Source organism: Sorex fumeus, unplaced genomic scaffold (assembly GCF_029834395.1).
Source record: "Sorex fumeus unplaced genomic scaffold, SorFum_2.1 ptg000050l, whole genome shotgun sequence".
NCBI classification, from domain to species: domain Eukaryota; kingdom Metazoa; phylum Chordata; class Mammalia; order Eulipotyphla; family Soricidae; genus Sorex; species Sorex fumeus.
Genome location: NW_026606107.1, coordinates 12,519,910 through 12,545,738, shown reverse-complemented (window position 1 = coordinate 12,545,738; position 25,829 = coordinate 12,519,910). Strand labels below are relative to the sequence as shown.

The 25,829-nt window shown below is 38.9% G+C and overlaps 1 protein-coding gene across 1 annotated transcript in view; it reads left to right on the top strand.

Moving 5' to 3' along the window:
• DACH2 (dachshund family transcription factor 2) overlaps nt 1–25,829 on the top strand; it is a 443,417-nt gene that overhangs the window by 305,527 nt on the left and 112,061 nt on the right. The window contains exon 5 of the mRNA XM_056124136.1: nt 15,139–15,274. Coding sequence (XP_055980111.1) covers nt 15,139–15,274 — 136 coding nt within the window. The remainder of the gene's footprint in view (nt 1–15,138; nt 15,275–25,829) is intronic.

Genomic DNA, 25,829 nt, shown 5'->3' with positions numbered 1-25,829 from the left:
CTTGGAAGTTAATTGACTTCAAATAATATTCCCTCCCGGGCACCTACTTTGTCGACTTAAGTCTCAGTTGCCCTTGGTTCCTAGAATCCCAAAAGCAGAGGCCCGATGAGGGATTGAATGGACCCAGGGCAAGCTGTGAGCTACCCTGGCATCAAAAAATGCCAGGCCAAGGCACCACAATACTCAACTATAAGTTGAGAGCATAGTCATGGACAAATGCTGTCATGATCCAAAAGTAATGACAAGATTAGGACCCTACTAGGTTTAGGAAAGACTAATGTGGCCTGAATACTGTAGTCTGAGATCGAGATGACTCCTGTAGAGCAATTCTATAAGCCTAATGCATCTCTTACTGTGTCCATACAAAATGATTAATAGGAACTTTACCCCTATTGATTGTGACCACACATATGTGTATGCCCCAACTGCTCATTCTTTGGGATTTAATGAGGCTGTAAAAGGTGGCTGCGGGAGGGAGAAGTATGAAGTAGGAGCCAGAAAGAGAATGAAGTGGGATCGAGAAAGAAAATGAAGTAGCATCGATGAGGAAGCAGGAGGAGAATCAGAGGAGAATGGAGATGGGAATAGAATAAGCTGCAACTGACACCAAGCAGCCTGGCCCTTGTTCCCTCCTACATCTGCCCATTGCCATCAACCTCCCCAGGGTGGGGGAAACGACTCGAGACTGCCAAATGCAAGCAGCAGGAGAGATAGAGCGCCATAGCCCTTTAGTGAATATACACTTAAGCTCCCTGCAGGAGCAGCAAGGAAAACCCAGTGTTAAGCAACAATCTAGTACTGTAGCTCTGATTATACACTAGCTCGAGCACCATTGCCTATTGATTGAATCAGTTTCTGCTTCTGAATATAGGTTCGTGATGATTTGGTTGGCAAATCTGGATGTATATTCACTGGATTCCCACAGCTGTTGAATCTCTGAGGTCTAGTCTGTTTGGGTTCCTGACTAGGAACAGCTACCAATAGAGACTGGAACTAACATTGTGTCATGGTGTATCTAGCTTGGACAGAGCTAAAGATTGTGGTCAGAAGTACCCATTTGCCATGTTTTTAAAAGCTGATCTTTGTATCTACTGGATTTTCCCCAAGTTCTCCATTCCAAACATCAATTACAGAGGTAATATTCATTCTGGGTTGCAACATGTGGTGTGATCTTTTTTTATGATCTATTCTTTGTGTTTGTTTGTTTGTGCTATTTTTTGCTTTTTGGGTCACACTCAGAGACACACAGGAGTTCCTCCTGGTTCATGCACTCAGGAATTATTCCTGGCCATGCTCAGGGGACTACATAGGATACTGGGAATTGAACCCGGGTTGGGCCACATGCAAGGCAAATGCCCTACCCACTGTGCTATCACTCCATCCCCAAGTGATACTATTCTTGTCTGGATATATCTGTGTTACCAAATTTTTTCTTTTATCAGATTGACTAATTCATAATGACCTTATATATAGCTTAGGTGTTATATTTAAAGAGATCTGAACTGTGTTCATGGACACAGTTCCTAATAGACTCTGCTATGGTTATATTAGGTTTGAAAAAGTCTGTTGAGTTTTCTTCCATGCTGATTTCCTTCTTGCCCTTACTGTTTTTCTTGAATTTTAAGAGACCTACGTAGCAACTGATGGAGGGCAGTGACTTGCAAGCTACCAGAATTGACTACGAAAGTTCCTTCCACCTTGTGTGACTGGGGTTTGAATTAAAAATGCTCTTAGGTGTCAGTCTCTATTTATTAGACAGACTCTGAGTCTATTTGTTGGATAGATTTAAATTTCAGCTCTCATATTTATATCATTAAAGTTTATTAGACTGATGTCTACTTTTCCTTGCTTCTTTGATCTGGTCGCAAGTCCTTTTTGGGGAACCAAAAGTGGTGTTCAGGGTGCTCTCAAACCACACACCACAACTGGGGATGCACTTCGGCCTTTTTGGCACCAGAAATTAAACCCAAGTTCACACCTACTAATTATGCACCACTACTGCTTTATTATCTCTGATCCCCACACATCCCTTTTTCTGGGTCTCGTATATTTTGGTGAAAGTTGATGGACTGAAGTGGGATCAAATCAGCAGCTTCAGTTCTGTGCCTGAAAATCTGGTGTGTTGATGTGCTTTGGTTTAGCTAGTAGAGAATTTGCGTGGAAAGCCACAATGAATTGGGCTAATAAACATAGCTACACTCCTGCAGACTGGTGAGGTAGGTAGGTTTCAGATATCAGATTTTGTGTGTAGCTATGAACTCGGAGAGCTGGGTTTCATTCTTACACATCTAGGATACGAAGAACCCACCTGTGTTGTTCTCTGATGTTTTATTATTTGTTTCAGCAGTTAATCACCTCTAGAACAATAGTAGTAAGGCTCCCCATTGTGGTTTGTCTTAGCTATCCTGCCAGAGGCAATAGAGTTGCCTGGAACTGTCTTTATAGGACATACCATGTCTACCCATACTTTATATCTCTTTTCTCAAAGTCATATTTTGGTTCATGTAACTTAGTTGTCAAAAATCTAAGCCAACCACATTTAACCGCTCTCTGACTCCCTACCACAGGGCTTTTGACCTCATTCACTTGAACCTTAGAAGTCCACCACTGCTTGCTCACCAGATCCACTCAAGCTTATCCTTTATGTGTCTCCAAACTTTGTACTCTCACTTGATGAATCACCATCACTTTATGAGTGATTAGATTCAGCACAATTCCTTGTATGAACAATTATCAGCATTTGAACTAAGCATCCTTCCATATAGGTTTTGCTATGGGTGACATGTGGATCTTCCCTGATTAGGTCATCTTGGCCCAATCTTATGTTTACATTTCTTAAAATAAATGATTTTAAGTCAGAAAATTAATTAAGCTTATCTATAAGCCATATTAATACTCCATTTTAATTCATATAAATCAGATTTATACTTATAAACAAGGATGTTATCTAACTAGTTGAATCAGAAGAAATGACAATATCTACTTTTAAAACCCTCTTGAAAATCTAGAGAGGTAATTCAGGAAACTAGAGCACATCTCTAGCATGTACTGGACTCTGGTTTCAATACCTAGCACAGCATGACCCAGTCTGTACTTTGGAAGTGTGTCCCTGGTAACCTATAGCTCTGTAGGCTAAAGACCAAATCTCTCTAGCATGTGCAACTTGGCCTGAAATGAAACAGTCACAGGAATGAACCCTGGATTCACAATTATGGCTGTGAGAAACCCCCATCAAAATAACAATGAACATTTTTGGGAGGATTCTTTTTTTGTCTTGGACTGCTCAAATCTCTATTATATATCCCTTTTGTTTTTAAGGCTTAAATCCTGTGGATAAATATTTTAAAAGCATTTTAATAATTATATATCTTGATAAATAATTGTAGTGCTTTTTTATCGCACCTGATGATGCTTAGGGATGACTCCTGGCCTTGAATTCAAGAGTTACTCCTGGTGGTGCTTGAAGGACCATATGGAATGACAGGGACCAAACTGGGTCAACCATGTATAAGACAAATGCTCTACTGCCTTACTATTACTCTTATCCCTTTATAACTAATTTAAATGGAAAAATTTCCTCATATATAGTATTTTAAAAAATTCATCTATGGATTTTGTTTTGTATTCTGCAGAGACATAATTATATGGGAAAATTACATATAAAACTTGTTTTGCATGCAGAAGACCAGGGTTCAATACTTGGCACTTCCCCAAAAGCAACATCAAAAAAGTAAATGGTTTCATATATTCTATAGTGTCAAGATTTCTGAAGCATAGTAATAATGGAAACTAAATATAATGATTTCAGATTTCTTATGTTCTTTGTAATTAAAATTTTATTGGCTGTTTTATTAATATGCTAAAATGCTTTACTTTCTCGGTTCTTCAAAGGGAAAATGTTGAACGCATGCAACTGATTAATTTCATAATCACATAACATTTTTAAATAATCTGACAGTCTACTGTGTTGTGTGCTCCTAAATTTAAATGAATACATAAATAAGTATGGTAGTTATGTATAAACAGTATTTTTAGTTTAATAAAGTTAAAAATTACAACTAAAAAAAACCTCACATTCTTACAATGGATTGAAATAGTGTTTTAGATTTACATTAGCTTAAATATCCAATTTGAACTCTTACCCAGGTTTCTAATAGCAAAAGTCAATTAAAAGGAGAACCTCTGACATATAAAAGTGTCAAATTTCCATGGAACAAATATCTTCACTATGGTTGATGGCAAGTTAGTAACAGTTTAACAGGCTCACAAAAAATAATGAATATTTAATAATTTTTTTGGCTCTAGTTTTAGACGGCTCCAAGACAAAAACCCTGATATTAAAGTGTAACTTTAATTATTTAAATACTCATGAAATCAGGCTCTCCATATCAATACCCCCAATACTGATAATAACAAACAAACTTGTCAATCTAGTGTACATACTGGTTTCTATTTATTCATAAAATCATATTCACTGCATGCTTGATAAATTTTATAAAATGTAATCAATAATTTGTTCTCTTCTAATTGAAATTACGTGACCTTAATGTAGAATTATTCAAACTAGAAGGGTCATTACTGCATTCAGACTATTTAATTACATGAGTTTATAGATGTTTATAGATGTTCAGACTAATTACATGAATTTATAGATGTTTTTTCCACAGTGTGAAAAATTATTTGTATAATAGAAGTGCTAATGACTGAGGATGCCCTAAAAAAAGTTGGCTTAAGAGAAAATTGACTTGGTTGATTTTTCACCGCTAGTGTTATCTTCTTAAAAATTTCTTTTCATAGGAATAATGACTTTTAATGGCACTGACAAATAATGTAACTTTTAGGGGCTCTTAATTCATTTTATTAAATATATTTTCTTATAGTTCAATGAATTTGTCCACTTCTATGTTTACAGTAATGTTTTATTGGAAGGAGGTTTAGAATTACTTAGCACTCTGACACTAAATACCAATAGAAATCCCTATACACTATGATGGTAGCAGAAGCTACAACAAGAAACCCCAGTACAATTATAAATATCCCCTAGAAATATGAACAAGATAAACTTCATGCCTTGATATAAAACAGGGTCATAAAAGAAACTTGATTTGGTTGAGGTGGATATTTAAATAGGGAGTAAATCAGAACTGGGATATTAATAACAATTTTTACAACAAATTATAAAGTACAGAGAACTATAGATTAGCATTATTGAAGTATTTTGTTTTGTCATTATAACTGAGCCTTCTGGAACCAAAGAAAATACCATTACCAGCCCTATGTCAACCAATACTAGAAAGGTGTCCAGATATTTCCTAGTGTAACTTTACCAAAGTCCCTCTATTGCAATTTAACAACAAGACACATCTCCAAGATGAACATCTGGAAAAACTATCCTTGAAACTCTATGGAAATGCAGTTTCACACACACTGGGAGGTCTAGTCTGCCTTTTATTAGTGATAAAAATTAACTGAATGGTTGTTATTCAGACTCATAAAAGAATTTGTTCTATTAGTTTAGAGCCAGATTGGTTTTCTATTTTTTTTTCTTTTTGAGTCACACCTGGCGAAGCACAGGGGTTACTCCTGGCTTATGCACTTAGGAATCACTCCTGGCGGTGCTCTGGGGAACCATCTGGGATGCTGGAAATAGAACCCTGGTCGACTGCGTGCAGGGCAAAGGCCGTACCCGCTGTGCTATTGCTCCAGCCCCATACTTTTTATCAACTATTCTGTTGACGGACTGGAGCAATAGCACAGCCGACAGGGCATTTGCCTTGCACATGGCCGACTTGGGTTTGATTCTTCCGCCCCTCTCGGAGAGCTCAGCAAGCTACCAAGAGTATCTCACCTGCACTGCAGAGCCTGGCAAGCTACTCGTGGTGTATTTGATATGCCAAAAAGAGTAACAACAAGCCTCACAATTTGTTGTGAGATGTTGTTGGTGCCTGCTTGAGCAAATCAATGAATAACAGGAGGACAGTGCTACAGTGCAGTGCTATAATATATAAAATCATTTATAAACATAGCACTTTGTTCAGGTTGCACTTCTGGCTTTATAATTAGGAGTCATTCATGACAATGACCAAGGAACCTTATGTGTTCCTGAGGATCAAATCAGGATTGGATGCAAGCAATAATAACACTTCAACTCTTATACTATCTCTCCAGCCAGAATTTCTTGCTATTTCTACACAAAAACATTTATAATTTGTTGTATAAGTATTATATATGAACAATCAGTTTTCATTGGAAACAGTATGATGGAATTGGTTATGAACACTGACCCTGAAGTCGAACTTTGACTATAATTTATAATTCTGGCTTTGCTAGTCCTTGTTATATAACCTTAAAGAAATAAATCTAATTTGTACTCAATTTGCCTCATCTGTCAATAAGAAATAAGTATAGTAATTTTAACTGTCTTCAGGTGTTACTGTCACTGTTACTGTCCCTGTCCTCCTGTTGTACATTGATTTGCTCGAGCAGGCCCAGTAGCATTGTGAGATTTGTTACTGTGTTTGGCATATCGAATACATTATGGGTAGCTTTCCAGGCTTTCCTGTGCAGGTGAGATGCTTGCTGGGCTCTCTGAGAGGGGCGGAGGAATCAAACTTGGGTCGTCCATGTCAGCCACGTGCAAAGTGTAGCATAGAAATAAATTAGACAAATCTTGTTAACACAATTAATAAATTGTTTGGTACCTAGTGGGTACCAAGAGTATATTAGTTTACATCTATCTATCTTCTATCTTACACAATAATCCATATAGATGGAGTAAATAAAGAACAAAGGTAGAGACTATATCAATTGATAACAAATGTTGGTTACTGGGGTGTAATTGGAAGTAGGTGGACTGTAGTTAAAAGATAGGCATAGGTAGAGAAGTCTTGGACAATTTGATGATGGTTAGATGATGTAACAGTGTATACCAAGACCATAAATATCAAATGCATTTTAAACAGATAACCTAAACTAAAATTTTAAGTAAATTAATATATAAACTAAAATACTGTTTTTTCATTAATGTAGTACATAGCATTAAAATGTCAAATATTTACCTCTGCCCTATAGCGGGAGAAATCTGTAGGTTTTTAGAAAATTTTTGTACTTATGGTCAGAGGGTAGTTCTGCAAGAAAGGCAGTTGGTTTTCAGGTTATTGATCCTGGTTCTATCTCCGGCATTTCACATAGTCCCATGAGCCTCCCAGGAGTGATGCCTGAACACAGAACGAGGAGCATGCCCTAAGTAGAGCCGAGTGTGGCCCAAAAATAAAAAAAGAAAGAAAAAACTCTCTGTTTTTCAAACTATCACTATATGATTCAATTATTCCTTCTGTTTGGCTAAGTGTCTTTTATTTATTCATGTAAACATGGAGAGCTTCTGAAGTTATGTATTGATCAAATTGTGCAATGTCTTAATTTTACTTTCTTAAAAATAAATTTTCTATTCTGTAAGAAAAATAAAATGAATCTCATCTATCTAGTAGCCAATAATAAATTTCAGAACTATTTATTATTTTTTAACCCACAATATTCTTAATCAATATAAAGTCTTGGATTCGTCTAATATAGTTTAAATGACTAGATTCCTCTCAATCAGAATTTAAAGAAAATATTGAATGCACAGCTAGCTCCATCTCCTAGAAAGTCGGTTTTCTCCCCTGATCTGTGCGGGACAGGCACGGAGGCCCAGCTCTGGGCAACAAAGCTGAACAGCTCCTCATTCCAACCATAGACGTTCCCGACTCCTCGCTCAGTGCCAGGGACTATTTCCGGAGCCGCGGCTGCTAACGCGGCCGTGAAATATTTTCCCACAACATATGCCAAGGGAACCATAAGCTACCTTCTTAGATGGAAACTTCCCTAGTTTAGCTCAGTCACTACAAACACAGTAGCCAATAACTCATAAGCCTATCTTAACTCACACTGCATATCAAGCAGAATAGTAACAGTGAACGTGAAGGACTAAACCACACTTTTCACAATGGTAAAGCAATGCAAAAGCCCACCAAACTTTCTTATTGAAGAGTCTAGCCCAGATGACACCAACAGTACTGTAGTGTTAGACAACCTCTCTGACAAACAATTCAGAAGAGAGCTACTTAGGATGCTTAGGGAACTAAAAGAAACAATGGAAACCAATGCCAATAGAAGACAAGAGGATTTGAAGGCAGAAATGAGGAAAATGCAATCGGAAATGTCAGACCTGAAAAATCTCGTAGGAGAATTGAAAACTCAGTGGAAGGCCTCAGCAGCAGAGTAAGAGCTGCTGAGAACAGAATCAGTGAGATCGAAGATCAAGTTCAGAGACTCTCCAGAAAAGAGCAGAAAATGGAAAAGAGACTCACAATTTGGGAACAGATGGCAAGAGAAGATCGTGATGAAGCCAAGAGGGGTAACATTAGAATTATTGGAGTCTCAGAGGTACAGGAAGAAAACCTTGATGAAGAAGAAACTGTCAAAGACAGCATTGCTACAACGTTTCCAGAGCTGAAGAAAACTTGTGACGACATTCAGGAGGCACGAAGGGTACCAGCTAGAAGAAATCCGAATAAAAATACCCCAAGACACATTCTGATCAAAATGACCAAAACCTTAGACAGAGACAAAATTCTGAAAGCAGCAAGATCGAAGAAAGAAATCTCTTACAAAGGAGCATCCTTAAAATTCACAGCTGATTTTTCTGATGAAACCCTCATGGTCCGAAAGCAGTGGTGGGACATAGTGAAAAAACTCAATGAAATAAATGCCTCCCCAAAAATACTTTACCCAGCGAGACTCTCATTCATAATAGAAGGAACAACACACAGTTTCACAGACAAACAACAGCTCAGGAACTTCAGAGACTCAAAACCGTGGTTACAAGAACAACTAAATGGGCTACTTTAAGGCAAGAAAGGCCCCTCGAATACACCAAATTTCAACAGAACAATGGGACAAAATCCCATAACAATAATCTCTCTCAATGTCAATGGGCTAAACGCACCAATTAAAAGACATAGAGTGGCAGGATGTATAGAAAATTGAAACCAACATTCTGCTGCCTGCAAGAAACACATCTCAATAGTCAAAGCAAACACAGACTCAGAGTGAAAGGCTGGAAAACAATCCTACAGGCAAACAGCTCCCATAAAAAAAGCTGGGGTAGCCATCCTAATATCAGACCACATCGATTTCAGAGTGAGGAAGGTCATAAGAGACAGTGAAAGCCATTTCTTATTGATCAAAGGATCTGAACCACAGGTAGAACTTGCAATAATAAATGTATATGCACCTAATGAGAGACCAGCAAAGTACTTAAAACAATTACTCATAGATTTGGAAAAAGACATAAATAGCAACACAATACTAGTGGGAGACTTCAACACCGCTTTGTCACCGCTTGATAGATCAACCAGACTCAAGCTTAGCAAGGACATACTTCATCTGAGGGAAACAATGGAAGAAAGGGACTTAGTAGATATATACAGGACACTTCATCCTCAAATAGCTGAATACACATTCTTCTCAGGCATACATGGAACATTCTCCAAGATAGACCACATGCTGAGCCACAAACATGCCTCCATAAAATTAAGAAGATAGAGATTGTATCAACAATCTTCTCAGACCATAATGCGCTGAAATTAGAAGTAAATCACACACAAAAACAGAAAACTAAATCAAACACCTGGAAATTAAACAGTGCTCTATTGAACAAAGAGTGGCTTAGACAGGAAATCAAAGAGGAAATCAAAAGATTCCTAGAAACGAATGCAAATGAGGGCACGAGTTACCAAAACTTATGGGACACAGCAAAAGCTGTGTTAAGAGGAAAGTTCATAGCTCTACAAGCATTCCTCAGGAAGGAGGAGCTAGAACACATAAGTAACCTAACCTCACAGCTTAAGATCTTGGAGAAGGACCAACAAAAGGAGCACAACCCTAACAGGAGGAAGGAAATAATAAAACTCAGAGCAGAGATTAACGAGATGGAAACCCAAAAACAATCCGAAAGATCAATGAAACCAAGAGCTGGTTCTTCGAGAAAATTAACCAGATTGATAAGTCTCTAGCAAAACTCACAGAGAAAGGGAGAGAGAAAACCTTAAGAAACCGAATCAGAAATGAAAAAGGGGTCATTACAACAGAAACTACAGAAATTCAAAGGATCCTCAGGGAGTACTTTGAGAAGCTTTATGCCACAGAACATCAAAACCTTGAGGAAATGGATAAATTCCTAGACTCCTACAGACTCCCAAAGCTGAACCAAGAAGACCTGGAATACCTGAACAGACCTATCACTATCAAGGTAAATTGAAATGGTAATAAAAAGTCTCCCCAAGCACAAAAATCCTGCCTCGGATGGATTCACTAGTGAATTCTTCCAAATCTTCAAAGAGGACTTACTCCCAATGTTCTTTAAGCTTTTCCACGAAATTGAAATATCAAAAACACTTCCGAACAGTTTCTACGAAGCAAATATCACACTGATACCAAAAGCAGACAGAGATACCACAAAGAAAGAGAATTACAGACCGATTTCCCTGATGAACACAGATGCAAAGATCCTCAACAAACTACCAGAAAATAGAATCCAACTACTCATCAGATCATACACCATGACCAAGTAGGATTCATCCCAGGGATGCAAGGACGGTTCAACATTCGAAATCAATCATCATAATCCATCATATCAACAAAAGAAAAGATAAAAAGCATATGATTACATCAATAGATGCAGAGAAAGCATTTGACAAGATCCAGCACCCCTTTATGATGGAAACCCTAGCCAGAATGGGTATAGAGGGGACCTTCCTCAACATAATTAAAGCCATCTACCACAAGCCTACAGCAAGCATCATCCTCAATGGAGAAAAACTGAGAGACTTCCCTCTAAGATCAGGGACGAGACAAGGATGCCCACTATCTCCACTGCTGTTCAATATAGTACTGGAAGTACTTGCAATAGCGATTAGGCAAGAAAAAGATATTAAGGGCATTCAGGTAGGAAAGGAAGAAATCAAGCTCTCACTATTCGCAGATGATATGATACTATACTTAGAGAACCCAATAACCTCCACCAAAAAACTCCTAGAAACAATAGACTCATATAGAAAAGTTGCAGGCTTTAAAATCAATACCCAAATGTCCATGGCTTTCCTATATGCAAACAGTGAGAGAGAAGAAAGCAACATGAAAAAAACAATCCCGTTCACAATTGTGCCCCAGAAAATCAAGTACCTAGGAATCAGCTTAACTAAGGAAGTAAAGGACCTGTACAAAGAAAACTACAAAACGCTACTTCAGGAAATAAAAGAGGATATGAGGAAATGGAAATATATCCCCTGCTCATGGGTCGGGAGACTTAACATTGTCAAAATGGCAATACTACCGAAATCATTGTATAAATTCAATGCAATCCCTATAAGTATACCCATGACATTCTTCAAAGAAATGGAACAAACACTCCTGAAATTTATAAGGAACAATAAGCCCCCATGAATAGCTAAAGCAATTCTTGGGAAAAAGAAAATGGGAAGAATCAACCTCCTGAACTTCAAACTGTACTACAAAGCAGTAATAATTAAAACAGCATGGTACTTGCACAAAGGCAGAACTGCAGACCAATGGAACAGAGTTGAATACACTGACATCTCCCCTCAATCATATGATCATCTAATCTTAGATAAAGGTGCAAGTAGTGTGAAGTGGAGTAAGAAAAGCCTCTTTAACAAATTGTGCTGGCATCACTGAACGGCTACATGCAAAAAAATAGGCTCAGAACTCTGCTTAACACCATGTACAAAAGTAAGATCAAAATGGATTAAAGACCTCAACATAAGACCAGAAACCGTAAGGTACATTGAAGACAAAGTTGGCAAAACCCTCCATGACATTGAAGCTAATAGTATCTTCAAAGATGCCACGCCACTGACTGAGCAAGTAAAAACAGAGATAGATAAATGGGACTATCTTAAACTAAGAAGCTTCTGCACCTTCAAAGAAACATTGGCCAAAATACAAAGGCAGTCTACATAATGGGAAAGGATATTCGCCGAATACACATTTGACAACGGGTTGATATCCAGGATATACAAAATACTGGTTAAACTCCACAAGAAGAAAACATCCAACCCCATTCAAAAATGGGGCAATGAAATGAACAGAAACTTTCTCAAAGAAGAAATCCGAATGGCAAAAAAGCACATGAGAAAATGCTCTACATCATTAATCATCAGGGAGATGCAGATCAAAACCACAATGAGATACCATCTCACACCTCAGAGACTGGCCCACATTCAAAAGAACAAAATAAACCGATGCTGGCGTGGATGTGGCGAGAAAGGGACACTCCTTCACTGTTGGTGGGAATGTCGACTGGTTCAGCCCTTCTGGAAAACAGTATGACGATTCTCAAAAAATTAGAAATTTAGTTCCCATTTGACTCAGCAATACCACTCCTGGGAATATATCCCAGAGAGGCAAAAATGTATAGTCGAAGCGACATCTGCACTTGTTTGTTCATTGCAGCACTCTTTACAATAGCCAGAAACTGGAAGAAACCTGAATGCCCAAGAACAGATGACTGGTTAAAGAAAGTTTGGTACATCTACACAATGGAATACTATGTAGCTCTTAGAAAAGATGAAGTCATGAAATTTACATAAAAGTGGTACAACATGGAAAGTATCATGCTAAGCGAAATGAGTCAGAAAGAGAGGGATAGACATAGAAACATTGCATTCATCTGGGAGATATAAAGTAACAAAATATGAGACTAATACCCAAGAATAGCTGAGATCAGCACCAGGAGAATTACTCCATAGCTTAGTGGCCAGTCAGGCATTCTAGAGGAAAGGGCAGCTCAGATAGAGAAGGGAACACCAAATAAAGGGTGTTTGGAGGATCCTCCCAGGAGGGGAGATGCATGTCGAAAGTAGACTATGGATTGAACATATTTGCCACTCAATGCCTCTTTTGCAGACCACAACACCCAAAAGGAGAGAGAGAACACAGGGGATTGCCCTGCCACAGAGGCAGGGGGGGATGGGGGGATGGGGGTGGGGGGGATATTATCCATGGTGGTGGAAAATGGGCACTGGTGGAGGGATGGGTATCTGATCATTGTATAATCCAAACCCAAGCACAAAAAATTGTAAATCTACAACTGTACCTCATGGTGTTTCAGTAATAAAAAAATTTTTTTAAATATTAAAAAAATTTATCATCACAGAATTTTAAAAAATTTAAATTAATCACTGGTAAGGTGTGATATTACATAATGAGATTCAAGTATAAAATAAAATTTAATGCAATATTCATGGATTCCAGCGTTGAAAACTTATGTAAATGAGAGAAGGAATTTAATTATATTGTATTAAATAGTTTTAATTTTCATGTACTGATGTATTTTCTGATCATTCTATTTGCCATTTCTTCAAGTTTGTTGGAGCAATCAATATAAAGTAAATTTGTTAAGTGTCTAAGGAAGTAGATTGGAGTAGGGAGAGTGACTGGGGAAAAAAAAGAAAATATTGAAACTTTAGAAAATATATTACAATGAACTAAACTCCAACTAATTTGTTTTTTAAATTCTTTTATTTCTTTTTATTCTTTTTTTCAATTTTTATTAGTGAAACCCTATGAGGTACAGCTGTAGACTTACAAATGTTTGTGTTTGGGTTTCAGTTATACAATGATCCAGTATCCATCCCTTCACCAGTGCCCATTCTCCATCATTTATCTTTTTTTTTAAATTTTTGTTAGTGAAACACCAGGGCTGGAGCGATAGCACAGCGGGTAGGGCGTTCGCCTTACAAGCGGCCAACATGGCTGACCCGAGTTCGATTCCTCCGCCCCTCTCAGAGAGCCCGGCAAGCTACCGAGAGTATTCGATATGCCAGACACAGTAACAACAAAGTCTCCAATGGAGACGTTACTGGGCCCGCTCGAGCAAATCGACGATCAACGGGAGGGCCTTTACCTTTACCTTTACCTTAAACACCATGAGGTACAGTTGTAGATTTACAAATTTTTGTGTTTGGGTTTCCATTATACAATGATCAAACACCCATTCCTCCACCAGTGCCCATTTTCCACCACCACGGGTCCCAGTATCCCTCCACTCCCCATGCCTCCATCCCACCCTGCCTCTGTGGCAGGGTATTCCCTTTTGTTCTCTCCTTTTGGGTGTTGTGGTTTGCAAAAGAGGCATTGAGTGGCAACCATGTTTGGTCTGTAGTCTACTTTCAGCATGCTTCTCCCATCCTGGGAGGATCCTCCCAACATGCTTTATTTGGTGCTCCTTTCTCTAGCTGAGCTACCTTTTCCCCTAAAGCCTACAAGCCATGGAGCAAAACTCCTGGTACTAATCTGGGCCACTCTTGGGTGTTAGTCTTCTATTTTGTTACTTTGTTAAACTCCAACTAATTTGGAAAGTGCAAAATCTTAGTTAGCAATGTTGCTGTCACTCTAACTAATGTTTTCAGTAAGTTTATTTTTCAGTGAATGTGTTGACAAAGACAATGAAGTCCATGAATTAATTATATGTGCTAATATTTGACAGGTGCCAAATTAAAGCAACTTTCGAGATCTCTTCATATAGCATTATACATTTCCTATTATTTGTATTTTTTGTCTGTAGATGTTATTTCAATTGTTTTGAAATTGAGAATGAATTTTCAGTTACCCGTGACATATTCAATATGCCAAACACAGTAACAAGTCTCATAATGTTACTAGGCCTGCTTGAGCAAAGTCAATGAACAACGGGAGGACAGTGCAGTGCAGTGCAGTGCATTATCCAGAGTGGGCAAGGACAAGTTATGTAATTTCTTTTCCAAAACATTTAGTTTATGAATAACTATATTTTAAGTTTTATTATGACTGTATATAACCTCTCTTTGACACAATACAAATATATTACCGTATAGCTCTACGTTTGCTTAACATAAGTGCTATCCTCTCCCTGTTTATTCCATACAGTGATTCAAAAGAGATAAACATAATTGGATAAATTACGTTGAAATCACTTATTTTAAATGTTTTTGCTTTTAGTGTAAATCAGAGCTTAGCATTCCAAGTATTATGTACTTGGATAACATGAAAATATTGATTCATAGTTGAGATTTCCTTTTGTGTCTCTTTTCCTGTGAGGAGCAGATGGCTGAGAGTCCTTCTCTTGATCATTCTTTGGAAGAAGTTCAGTACCCTGTGAGTCAGACATACTCACAATCCAGCAGCAGTGAGTCCAGCTCTCCCTCTCAAGTAGATCACCATTCAGAGAGAATGGGTGAGTATCTCAACTGAAATAAGGTGTAAACAAATATTAATTAATAAAGTGGCTATTGGTAGGAGACAGAGGGGCTGGGTGAGTTAATGGCCTGATAAAGATAGCTTTCTGTAGTAATCATTTTGAATAGAAGAACACTAAAACAAAAATTTAAAGGATAAAAGGGGAACATTTTTCATGAACCACTTCACTTGATATCATGGGGAAAATGTGATGAATTATTTTACACAAAGTATGTTAGTTAGTGCTATATCACTTTGAATGTGACTAATCAATGTAACCTGTCACCTTCCTCTTCCTTGGGAATGCCCATGATTCCCTTGAACTTAGCACATGGTTCACTTGTGTGCTATTTATTTACTTGGAGAATTTTCCCATATTCTGTTGTTTTTTTTATAGGTTTCCTGCAACTTATCTTGAAGTTCAATCATTTTATCTGTTTTTACAATTATTTTAGTTTAACATTTTGCTTCATTATCAAGCCATTATCTTTCTTTGATCACTGGACTGGCCTATGTGACTGAAGATAACTCATGAGTACACATACATCTAGACACACATATACATACACTACATACACACTTTTACATATGCCAAAGAATACAGAATAACTATAGTATAAGTATATAATTATAGAATAACTACTAATTATAAGTATATAAAATATAATTATAAACATTACAAAATAGAAATATAATTATAGAATAACTATATAATTGTTGTAGAATAGAATAGCTCATGAGAAAACGCACATCTAGACACATATATACAGTCACACACTTTTACATATACCAAGGAGTAGTTTTTTTTTTAATTATTAGTGAAACACCATGAGGTACAGTTGTAGATTTACAAATTTTTGTGCTTGGATCTCGGTCATACCACGATCAAATACCCATCCCTCCACCAGTGCCCATTTTCCACCACCGGGATAATATCCCTCCCCCCCCATTCCCCCATCCCCCCATCCCCCCCCTGCTACTGTGGTAGGGCATTCCCTTTGTTCTCTCTCTCCTTTTGGGTGTTGTGATCAGCAAAAGAGGCATTGAGTGGCGAACATGTTCAGTCCAGTCTACTTTCAACCTGCATTTCCCCTCCTGGGAGGATCCTCCAAACACCCTCCACTTAGTGTACCCCTTTCTATCTGAATTGTCCTTTCCCCTAGAATATCCGGCTGGCCTCTAAGTTATGGAGTAATTCTCCTGGTGTTGATCTCAGCTATTCTTGGGTATTAATCTCATATTTTGTTACTTTATATCCCCCAGATGAATGCAATCTTTCTATGTCTATCCCTCTCTTCTGACTCATTTCGCTTAGCATGATACTTTCCATATTGTACCACTTGTATGTAAAGTTCATGACTTCATCTTTTCTAAGAGCTACATAGTACTCCATTGTGTAGATGTACCAAAGTTTCTTTAACCAGTCATCTGTTCTTGGGCACTCAGGTCTCTTCCAGTTTCTGGCTATTGTAAAGAGTGCTGCAATGAACAAACAAGTGCAGATGTCACTTCGGCTACACATTTTTGCCTCTCTGGGATATATTCCCAGGAGTGGTATCGCTGGGTCAAATGTGAGCTCAATTTCTAATTTTTCGAGGAACGTCCATACTGTTTTCCAAAAGGGCTGAACCACTCGGCATTCCCACCAACAGTTAAGGAGTGTCCCTTTCTCGCCACATCCGTGCCAGCAACGGTTGCTTTTGTTCTTTCTTTTTTCTTTTTTTTTCTTTTATCCCTCCCACCCCCATCACCCCATCCCCCCTGTCTCTATGGCAGGGCAATCCCCTGTGTTCTCTCTCTCCTTTTGGGTGTTGTGGTCTGCAAAAGAGGCATTGAGTGGCAAACATGTTCAGTCCATAGTCTACTTTCGACATGCATCACCCCTCCTGGGAGGATCCTCCAAACATCCTTTATTTGGTGCTCCATTCTCTATCTGAACTGCCCTTTCCTCTAAGATACCCGGCTGGCCTCTAAGTTATGGAGTAATTCTCGTGGTGCTGATCTCAGCTATTCTTGGGTATTAATCTCATATTTTGTTACTTTATATCCTCCAGATGAATGCAATCTTTCTATGTCTATCCCTCTCTTTCTGACTCATTTCGCTTAGCATGATACTTTCCATATTGTACCACTTGTATGCAAATTTCATGACTTCATCTTTTCTAACAGCTACATAGTACTCCATTGTGTAGATGTACCAAAGTTTCTTTAACCAGTCATCTGTTCTTGGGCATTCAGGTTTCTTCCAGTTTCTGGCTATTGTAAAGAGTGCTGCAATGAACAAACAAGTGCAGATGTCACTTCGACTATACATTTTTGCCTCTCTGGGATATATTCCCAGGAGTGGTATTGCTGGGTCAAATGGGAGCTCAATTTCTAATTTTTTGAGAATTGTCCATACTGTTTTCCAGAAGGGCTGAACCAGTGGACATTCCCACCAACAGTGAAGGAGTGTCCCTTTCTCGCCACATCCACGCCAGCATCGGTTTATTTTGTTCTTTTGAATGTGGGCCAGTCTCTGAGGTGTGAGATGGTATCTCATTGTGGTTTTGATCTGCATCTCCCTGATGATTAATGATGTAGAGCATTTTCTCATGTGCTTTTTTGCCATTCGGATTTCTTCTTTGAGAAAGTTTCTGTTCATTTCATTGCCCCATTTTTGGATGGGGTTGGATGTTTTCTTCTTGTGGAGTTCAACCAGTATTTTGTATATCCTTGATATCAACCCCTTGTCAGATGTGTATTCGGCGAATATTCTTTCCCATTCTGTAGACTGTCTTTGTATTTTGGTCACTGTTTCTTTGGAGGTACAGAAGCTTCTTAGTTTAAGATAGTCCCATTTATCTATCTCTGTTTTCACTTGCTCAGCCAGTGGTGTGTCATCTTTGAAAATACCATTAGCCTCAATGCCATGGAGGGTTTTGCCAACTTTGTCTTCAATATATCTTATGGTTTCTGGTCTGATGTTGAGGTCTTTAATCCATTTTGATCTTACCTTTGTACATGGTGTTAGGCAGAGTTCTGAGCCCATTTTTTTGCATGTAGCCGTCCAGTGATGCCAGCACAATTTGTTAAAGAGGCTTTTCTTACTCCACTTCACACTACTTGCACCTTTATCAAAGATTAGATGATCATATGATTGAGGGGAGATGTCAGTGTATTCATCTCTGTTCCATTGGTCTGCAGTTCTGCTTTTGTTCCAGTACCATGCTGTTTTGATTATTACCGCTTTGTAGTACAGTTTGAAGTTCGGGAGGTTGATTCCTCCCATTTTCTTTTTCCCAAGAATTGCTTTAGCTATTCCCAGGGGTTTATTGTTCCATATAAATCTCAGGAGTGTTTGCTCCATTTCTTTGAAGAATGTCATGGGTATCCTTATAGGAATTGCATTGAATTTGTACAGTGCTTTCGGCAGTATTGCCATTTTGACAATGTTAAGTATCCCGACCCATGAGCAGGGGATGTTTTTCCATTTCCTCCTGTCCTCTTTTATTTCCTGAAGTAACGTTTTGTAGTTTTCTTTTTACAGGTCCTTTACTTCCTTAGTTAAGCTGATTCCTAGGTACTTGATTTTCTGGGGCACAATTGTGAATGGGATTGATTTTTTCATATAGCTTTCCTCTCTCTCACTGTTTGCGTATAGGAAAGCCATGGACTTTTGGGTATTGATTTTATAGCCTGCAACTTTACTATACAAGTCTATTGTTTCTAGGTGTTCTTTGGTGGAGGTTATTGGGTTCTCTAAGTATAGTATCATATCATCTGCGAATAGTGAGAGCTTGATTTCTTCCTTTCCTACCTGAATGCCCTTCATATCTTTTTCTTGCCTAATCGCTATTGCAAGTACTTCCAGTACTATAATGAACAGCAGTGGAGATAGTGGGCATCCTTGTCTCATCCCTGATCTTAGAGAGAAGGCTCTCAGTTTTTCCCCATTGAGGATGATGCTTGCTGTAGGCTTATGGTAGATGGCTTTAACTATGCTGAGGAAAGTCCCCTCTATACCCATTTTGGCTAGGGTTTTCATCATAAAGCGGTGCTGGATCTTGTCAAATGCTTTCTCTGCATCTATTGATATGATCATATGCTTATTATCTTTTCTTTTGTTGATATGATGGATTATGATGATTGATTTCCGAATGTTAAACCATCCTTGCATCCCTGGGATGAATCCTACTTGGTCATGGTGTATGATCTTTTTGATGAGTAGTTGGATTCTATTTGCTAGTAGTTTGTTGAGGATCTTTGCATCTGTGTTCATCAGGGATATCGGCCTGTAGTTCTCTTTCTTTGTGTTATCTCTGTCTGCTTTTGGTATCAGTGTGATATTTGCTTCATAGAAACTGTTCGGAAGTGTATTTGATATTTCAATTTCATGTAAAAGCTTAAAGAGGATTGGGAGTAAGTCTTCTTTAAATATTTGGAAGAATTCACTGGTGAATCCATCCGGGCAAGGGCTTTTGTGCTTGGGGAGACTTTTTATTACCATTTCAATTTCCTTGATGGTGATAGGTCTGTTCAGGTATTCCAGGTCTTCTTGGTTCAGCCTTGGGAGTCTGTAGGAGTCTAGGAATTTATCCATTTCCTCAAGGTTTTGATATTCTGTGGCATAAAGCTTCTCAAGTACTCCCTGAGGATCCTTTGAATTTCTGTAGTTTCTGTTGTAATGACCCCCTTTTCATTTCTGATTAGGTTTATTAGGGTTTACTCTCTCCCTTACTTTGTGAGTTTTGCTAGGGGCTTATCGATTTTGTTAATTTTCTCAAAGAACCAGCTCTTGGTTTCATTGATCTTTCGGATTGTTTTTTGGGTTTCCATCTCATTAATCTCTGCTCTGAGTTTTATTTCCTTCCTCCTTTTAGGGTTTTGCTCCTTTTGTTGGTCCTTCTCCAAGTTCTTAAGCTGTGAGGTTAGTTTATTTATGTGGGCTCGCTCGTCCTTTCTGAGGAATGCTTGTAGAGCTATAAACTTTCCTCTTAAGACAGCTTTTGCTGTGTCCCATAAGTTTTGATAACTCGTGTCCTCATTTGCATTCGTTTCTAGGAATCTTTTGATTTCCTCTTTAATTTCCTGTCTAAGCCACTCGTTGTTTAATAGCGCACTGTTTAATTTCCATGTGTTTAATTTAGTTTTCTGTTTTTGTGTGTGATTTACTTCTAATTTCAGCGCATTATTGTCTGAGAAGATTGTTGATATAATCTCTATCTTCTTAATTTTATGGAGGCATGTTTTGTGGCTCAGCATGTGGTCTATCTTGGAGAATGTTCCATGTACGCTTGAGAAGAATGTGTATTCAGCTTTTTGTGGATGAAGTGTCCTGTATATATCTACTAAGTCCCTTTCTTCCATTGTTTCCCTCAGATGAAGTATGTCCTTGCTAAGCTTGAGTCTGGTTGATCTATCAAGAGGTGACAAAGCGGTGTTGAAGTCTTCCACTAGTATTGTGTTGCTATTGATGTCTTTTTCAAATCTATGAGTAATTGTTTTAAGTACTTTGCTGGTCTCTCATTAGGTGCATATATATTATTGTAAGTTCTTCCTGTTGTACAGATCCTTTGATCAATAAGAAATGGCCTTCACTGTCTCTTATGACCTTCTTCACTCTGAATTCGATGTGGTCTGATATTAGGATAGCTACCCCAGCTTTTTTCTGGGAGCTGTTTGCCTGTAGGATTGTTTTCCAGCCTTTGACTCTGAGTCTGTGTTTGCTTTGACTATTGAGATGTGTTTCTTGCAGGCAGCAGGATGTTGGGTTCAATTTTCTATACATCCTGCCACTCTATGTCTTTTAATTGGTGCGTTTAGCCCATTGACATTGAGAGAGATTATTGTTATGGGATTTTGTCCCATTGTTCCGTTGAAATTTGGTGTATTTGAGAGGCCTGTCTTGCCTTAAAGTAGCCCATTTAGTTGTACTTGTAACCAAGGTTTTGAGCCTATGAAGTTCCTGAGCTGTTGTTTGTCTGTGAAACTGTGTGTTGTTCCTTCTATTATGAATGAGAGTCTTGCTGGGTAAAGTATTTTTGGAGAAGCATTTATTTCATTGAGTTTTTTCACTATGTCCCACCACTGTTTTCGGGCCCTGAGGGTTTCATCAGAAAAATCAGCTGTGAATTTTAAGGATGCTCCTTCGTAAGAGATTTCTTTCTTGGATCTTGCTGCTTTCAGAATTTTGTCTCTGTCTAAAGTTTTGGTCATTTTGATCAGGATGTGTCTTGGGGTATTTTTATTCAGATTTCTTCTAGCCGGTACCCTTCAGGCCTCCTGGATGTGGTCACAAGTTTTCTTCAGCTCTCTAAACGTTGTAGCAATGATTTCTTTGACAGTTTCTTCTTCATCAAGGTTTTCTTCCCGTCCCTCTGAGACTCCAATAGTTCTTATGTTACCCCTGTTGGCTTCATCACGATCTTCTCTTGCCATCTGTTCTCGAACTGTGAGTCTCTTTTCCATTTTCTGCTCTTTTCTGACAAGACTCTGAACTTGATCTTCGATCTCACTGATTCTGTTCTCAGCTGTTACTCTGCTGCTGAGGCCTTCCACTGAGGTTTTCAATTCGCCTACCAGGTTTTTCAGGTCTGACATTTCCGATTGCATTTTCCTCATTTCTGCCTTCAAATCCTCTTGTCTTTTATTGGCATTGGTTTCCATTGTTTCTTTTAGTTCCCTAAGCATCCTGAGTAGCTCCATTCTGAATTCCTTGTCAGAGAGGTTGTCTAACGCTATAGTACTGTTGGTGTCTTCTGGGCTAGCCTCGTGAATAAGAAAGTTTGGTGGGCTTTTGCATTGCTTTACCATTGTGACCAGTGTGGTTTGGTCCTTCACACTCGATGCTACTGTTCTGGTTGACTGAGGAGACACTGCCAGGAGCCGTTCAGCTTAGTTGCTGCTAGATGCGCCTCTTCTACCTTTGTGAGTCTGACCTTCTTCTTAATCAGGCGTTATTCTTTGTTTTATAACTAACATTGAGTGAAACTTTTGGAGGAGTTGCTATTTACTACTGAGCTTGTATAGCTATTTTCAAACAGAACTTTTGTTCTGTTTGAAATGGAGTAGGCAAGTGGGATTTTGTTGAATTGTAGTAGAAGATGTGAGAAATTTTGGTTGGTATTAGGTAACAAGTTGATGAAAAGGAAGAAAGGATGAAGGTCCAACTTGCTTGGAGTGAGTGATATACCTGCAGCCCGGAAGCAGGCCACGCCCACTTTAGGAGGCCACGCCCTCTTCTTAGAGGCCACGCCCCTAGCCAGTCCCAGGCCACTCCCTCCCAGATTCCTGGGATCCGCGCTGTCCTCCGGCGGGGCTCGGCGGGCGGTGCGTCTGGGGTCAGGGGCGGGGCTCCGCTGGGGTCCTCCAACCCACCTGGATGGGGGGGTCCGTTGGGCTGCTGTGCGCGCCGGTCCGGAGTTGGACGCACTGTGCCTGGGGTCCGCGCTGTCCTCCGGCGGGGTTCGCTCTGAGGGCAGCGCGTCTGGGGTCAGGGTCGGGGATCCGCTGGGGTCCTGCAACCCACCTGGATGCGGGGGGGGCCGTGGGCTGCTGTGCGCGCCGGTCCGGAGCTGGATGCGCGCTGGGTCCTGGGGTCCACGCTGTCCTCCGGCGGGGCTCGCTCGGCGGGCGGCGCGTCTGGGGTCAGGGGCGGGGCTCCGCTTGGGTCCTCCAACCCACCTGGATGGGGGGGGCAAGGAGTAGTTTTTAAGTGAGATTTATACACTTCCAGTATCTGAGTCTGTTATCTTTCTTTTTTAATTTTTAAAAGATTTTTATTGAATAAATCCAATGAGATTCAATGATGAGAATTCATCATTTCATCTTCAGATTGTGGTTTCCCTCCACTGACATTTTTTTCTGTAGACTTTTAAGTTCTGTTACATCTAATTATAGTTTTCTTATTTCTCCTCTCGTAGTTTCTTTTACTTTATTTACTACCTGAACCACTATTTTTCTTTTTTTCAGCACAGTGGTAGGGCGTTCGCCTTACAAGCGGCCAACATGGCTGACCCGAGTTCGATTCCTCCGCCCCTCTCGGAGAGCCCGGCAAGCTACCAAGAGTATTCGATATGCCAGACACAGTTCTCTTTTTGGTTTTTGAATCACGTCCTGGTTCTGCAGTCAGAGATCACTGCTCATGGGCTTGGAGGATAAAGTGGTGTACTGAGGATCAAACCTCTGTTAGTTGCATGCAAAGCAAACTCCCTACCCAATGTATTTTTGTTACAGCCCTGCACCACCATTTCTTTGTGCTCATTAAGCATCTTCAGCATATAATCTCTGAAATCTTTGACTAACAGGTTATACAGCTGACTGGTACTGGGAGTGTCTTCCAGACTACTATTCTTTTTCTATGAGCTTAGTGGGGTTCTTAACTTCTTACCCACTGCTTTTGTTGTGGTCTGCACTTGAGTATTTCTGATTTAGCATACTCATCCTTCTACTAGGGATGTCTCTGAAAGAATCATATGAGTTTTACCTCACCCCATTTCCTAGCTGAAACTTTCCCAATTTTGTTACTAACTGCTTAGAGTTTTTTATTAAGGTTCCAGAAAGTCTCTCAGTCTCCTTACCCCTTCCTCTCCTACAACTTTAATTTGTTTTTGAAGTTTTTTACTACTATGACTACCTTTGTGATTTTTTCCCCTAGATATATGTAATTAGAACTAGGGTTATGCTTAATACAAGTTTTTGAGTTTGTGGGCATTGATGCCTACTGCAGGGTCTGTGATTTACTACACAAGTGCAACGAGTGAGTTCTGAAGGAGGGAAAGTGCAATCCTCTGGGAAAATTAAAAGGGGCTCTTGTTACTCTAGGGGAAGTTCAGCATGATGACAGGGCCTGTGAGCTGCGCCTCACTTCAGAACTCACCAGGATACTGATCCCAGAAGCATAAGTAATGCCATTCAGGAAAAATCCAAGTGAGGCTAGAGAGAGTACAGTTGGTCATGTGCTTGCCTTGCATGCTGTGGAGCTGGGATCTATTACAGGCATCCCATATAGTCCTCTGATTCCACCAGAAGTGATCCCTAAGAGGAAACATGCCTAAGACCTGAGGGCAGCTGGATGTGCCTCCCACCCAATAAATGTTTATGACCAACCCTAAGACACATTATAATCAAAATGGCAAGAACCATGGGCCAGGGCGATAGCTACACACATTAAGAGCTGAGGGCATTTGTTAAATCTAACACAGTTCTTCTATAGACACTGAATGTCCTTATATAAAATGCAAATATCGAATGGAAAACTTAATCAAAATATTCAGATTAGTGGTCACAGATTCTTTACATAACTTATCTGAGTGTCAATGGACTTAATTCTCCCATTAAATACCATAGAGTGGCTGTTTATATCAGGAAAAGGCAACTCTCTGGTGCTTTAATAGACACTATTGAATTCTGATAATAAAAACAAATTGAGAGTGAATTGTTATAAATCAATCACATATGGTGGTGGCAAACTATGAAGGGTAGACATCGACATACTATTTTCATACCAAATAGCATTGTATCTTAAAGAAAATATAGAAACAGTCATTGCATACTTTTCCAGAAATCAAATGAAGATTCAACCAACTACTTAAACAACTGCTAATAGATCAAAAAGAAATATTTATGGCAATGCAGTATTAGTAAGTAAAGTAAGTAAAGGCCCTCCCGTTGATCATCGATTTGCTCGAGCGGGCCCAGTAACACCTCCATTGGAGACTTTGTTGTTACTGTGTCTGGCATATCGATATGCAGTATTAGTAAGGACTTTTATAATTAATTCTCATCGCTGTACAGATTAAACAGGAAGAAAATAAGCAAGCAAACAAGAGATATAAACTAGTAGTTGGAAGTACTGCATTAGAAGAAATGCTCAGAGCTCCCACAAGAGGAATAAATGATCAGATTAGAGGTAAAAGTAACAAAGTATAAAAAATACCTCAGAAATATGAAATATCATGAGAGGCTACTATTTTCAGCTTTATGCCACTATGATAGAGAATTTAGGAGGAATTGAGGCATTTTTAGAATATGCAATCTCCTGAGACTGAATGAAGAGGTTATAGAACACCTGAAAACATGGATCATGAGTAAGAATAATGAAATATTTAGTTAAAATACTTCCTAAGAACAAAATCCCAGATTCAAATAGGTTTAACAATGAGTTCAGCATCACTTCAAAAAAAGAATAATTATTTATGTCCCTCAACCTCTTTAAAATATTGAAGACACAAAATTATTCCTAACAGCTTCTATGGAGCAAATATTATCCTAATATTAAAAATAGGTACATTATTTAAAAAGAAAAGTACAGATCAGTATTACTTTTCAGCATCAATGGAAGAATCCTCAACAATAGAATAGAATCCAGTAGTCTAGGAAAAGGACCATACATCATGATCCAGTAGAATTCAGTCCAAGGAGTGGCTGAATATATACAACTCAGTTAATGCAATACATATTATAAGCAAAATAAAACATAAAAATCAAGTGATCATATCAGTTTATGGAGAGAAAGCTTATGATAAAATCCAAAGAACTTTCATGGTAAAACTCCTCAACAACATTGTCAA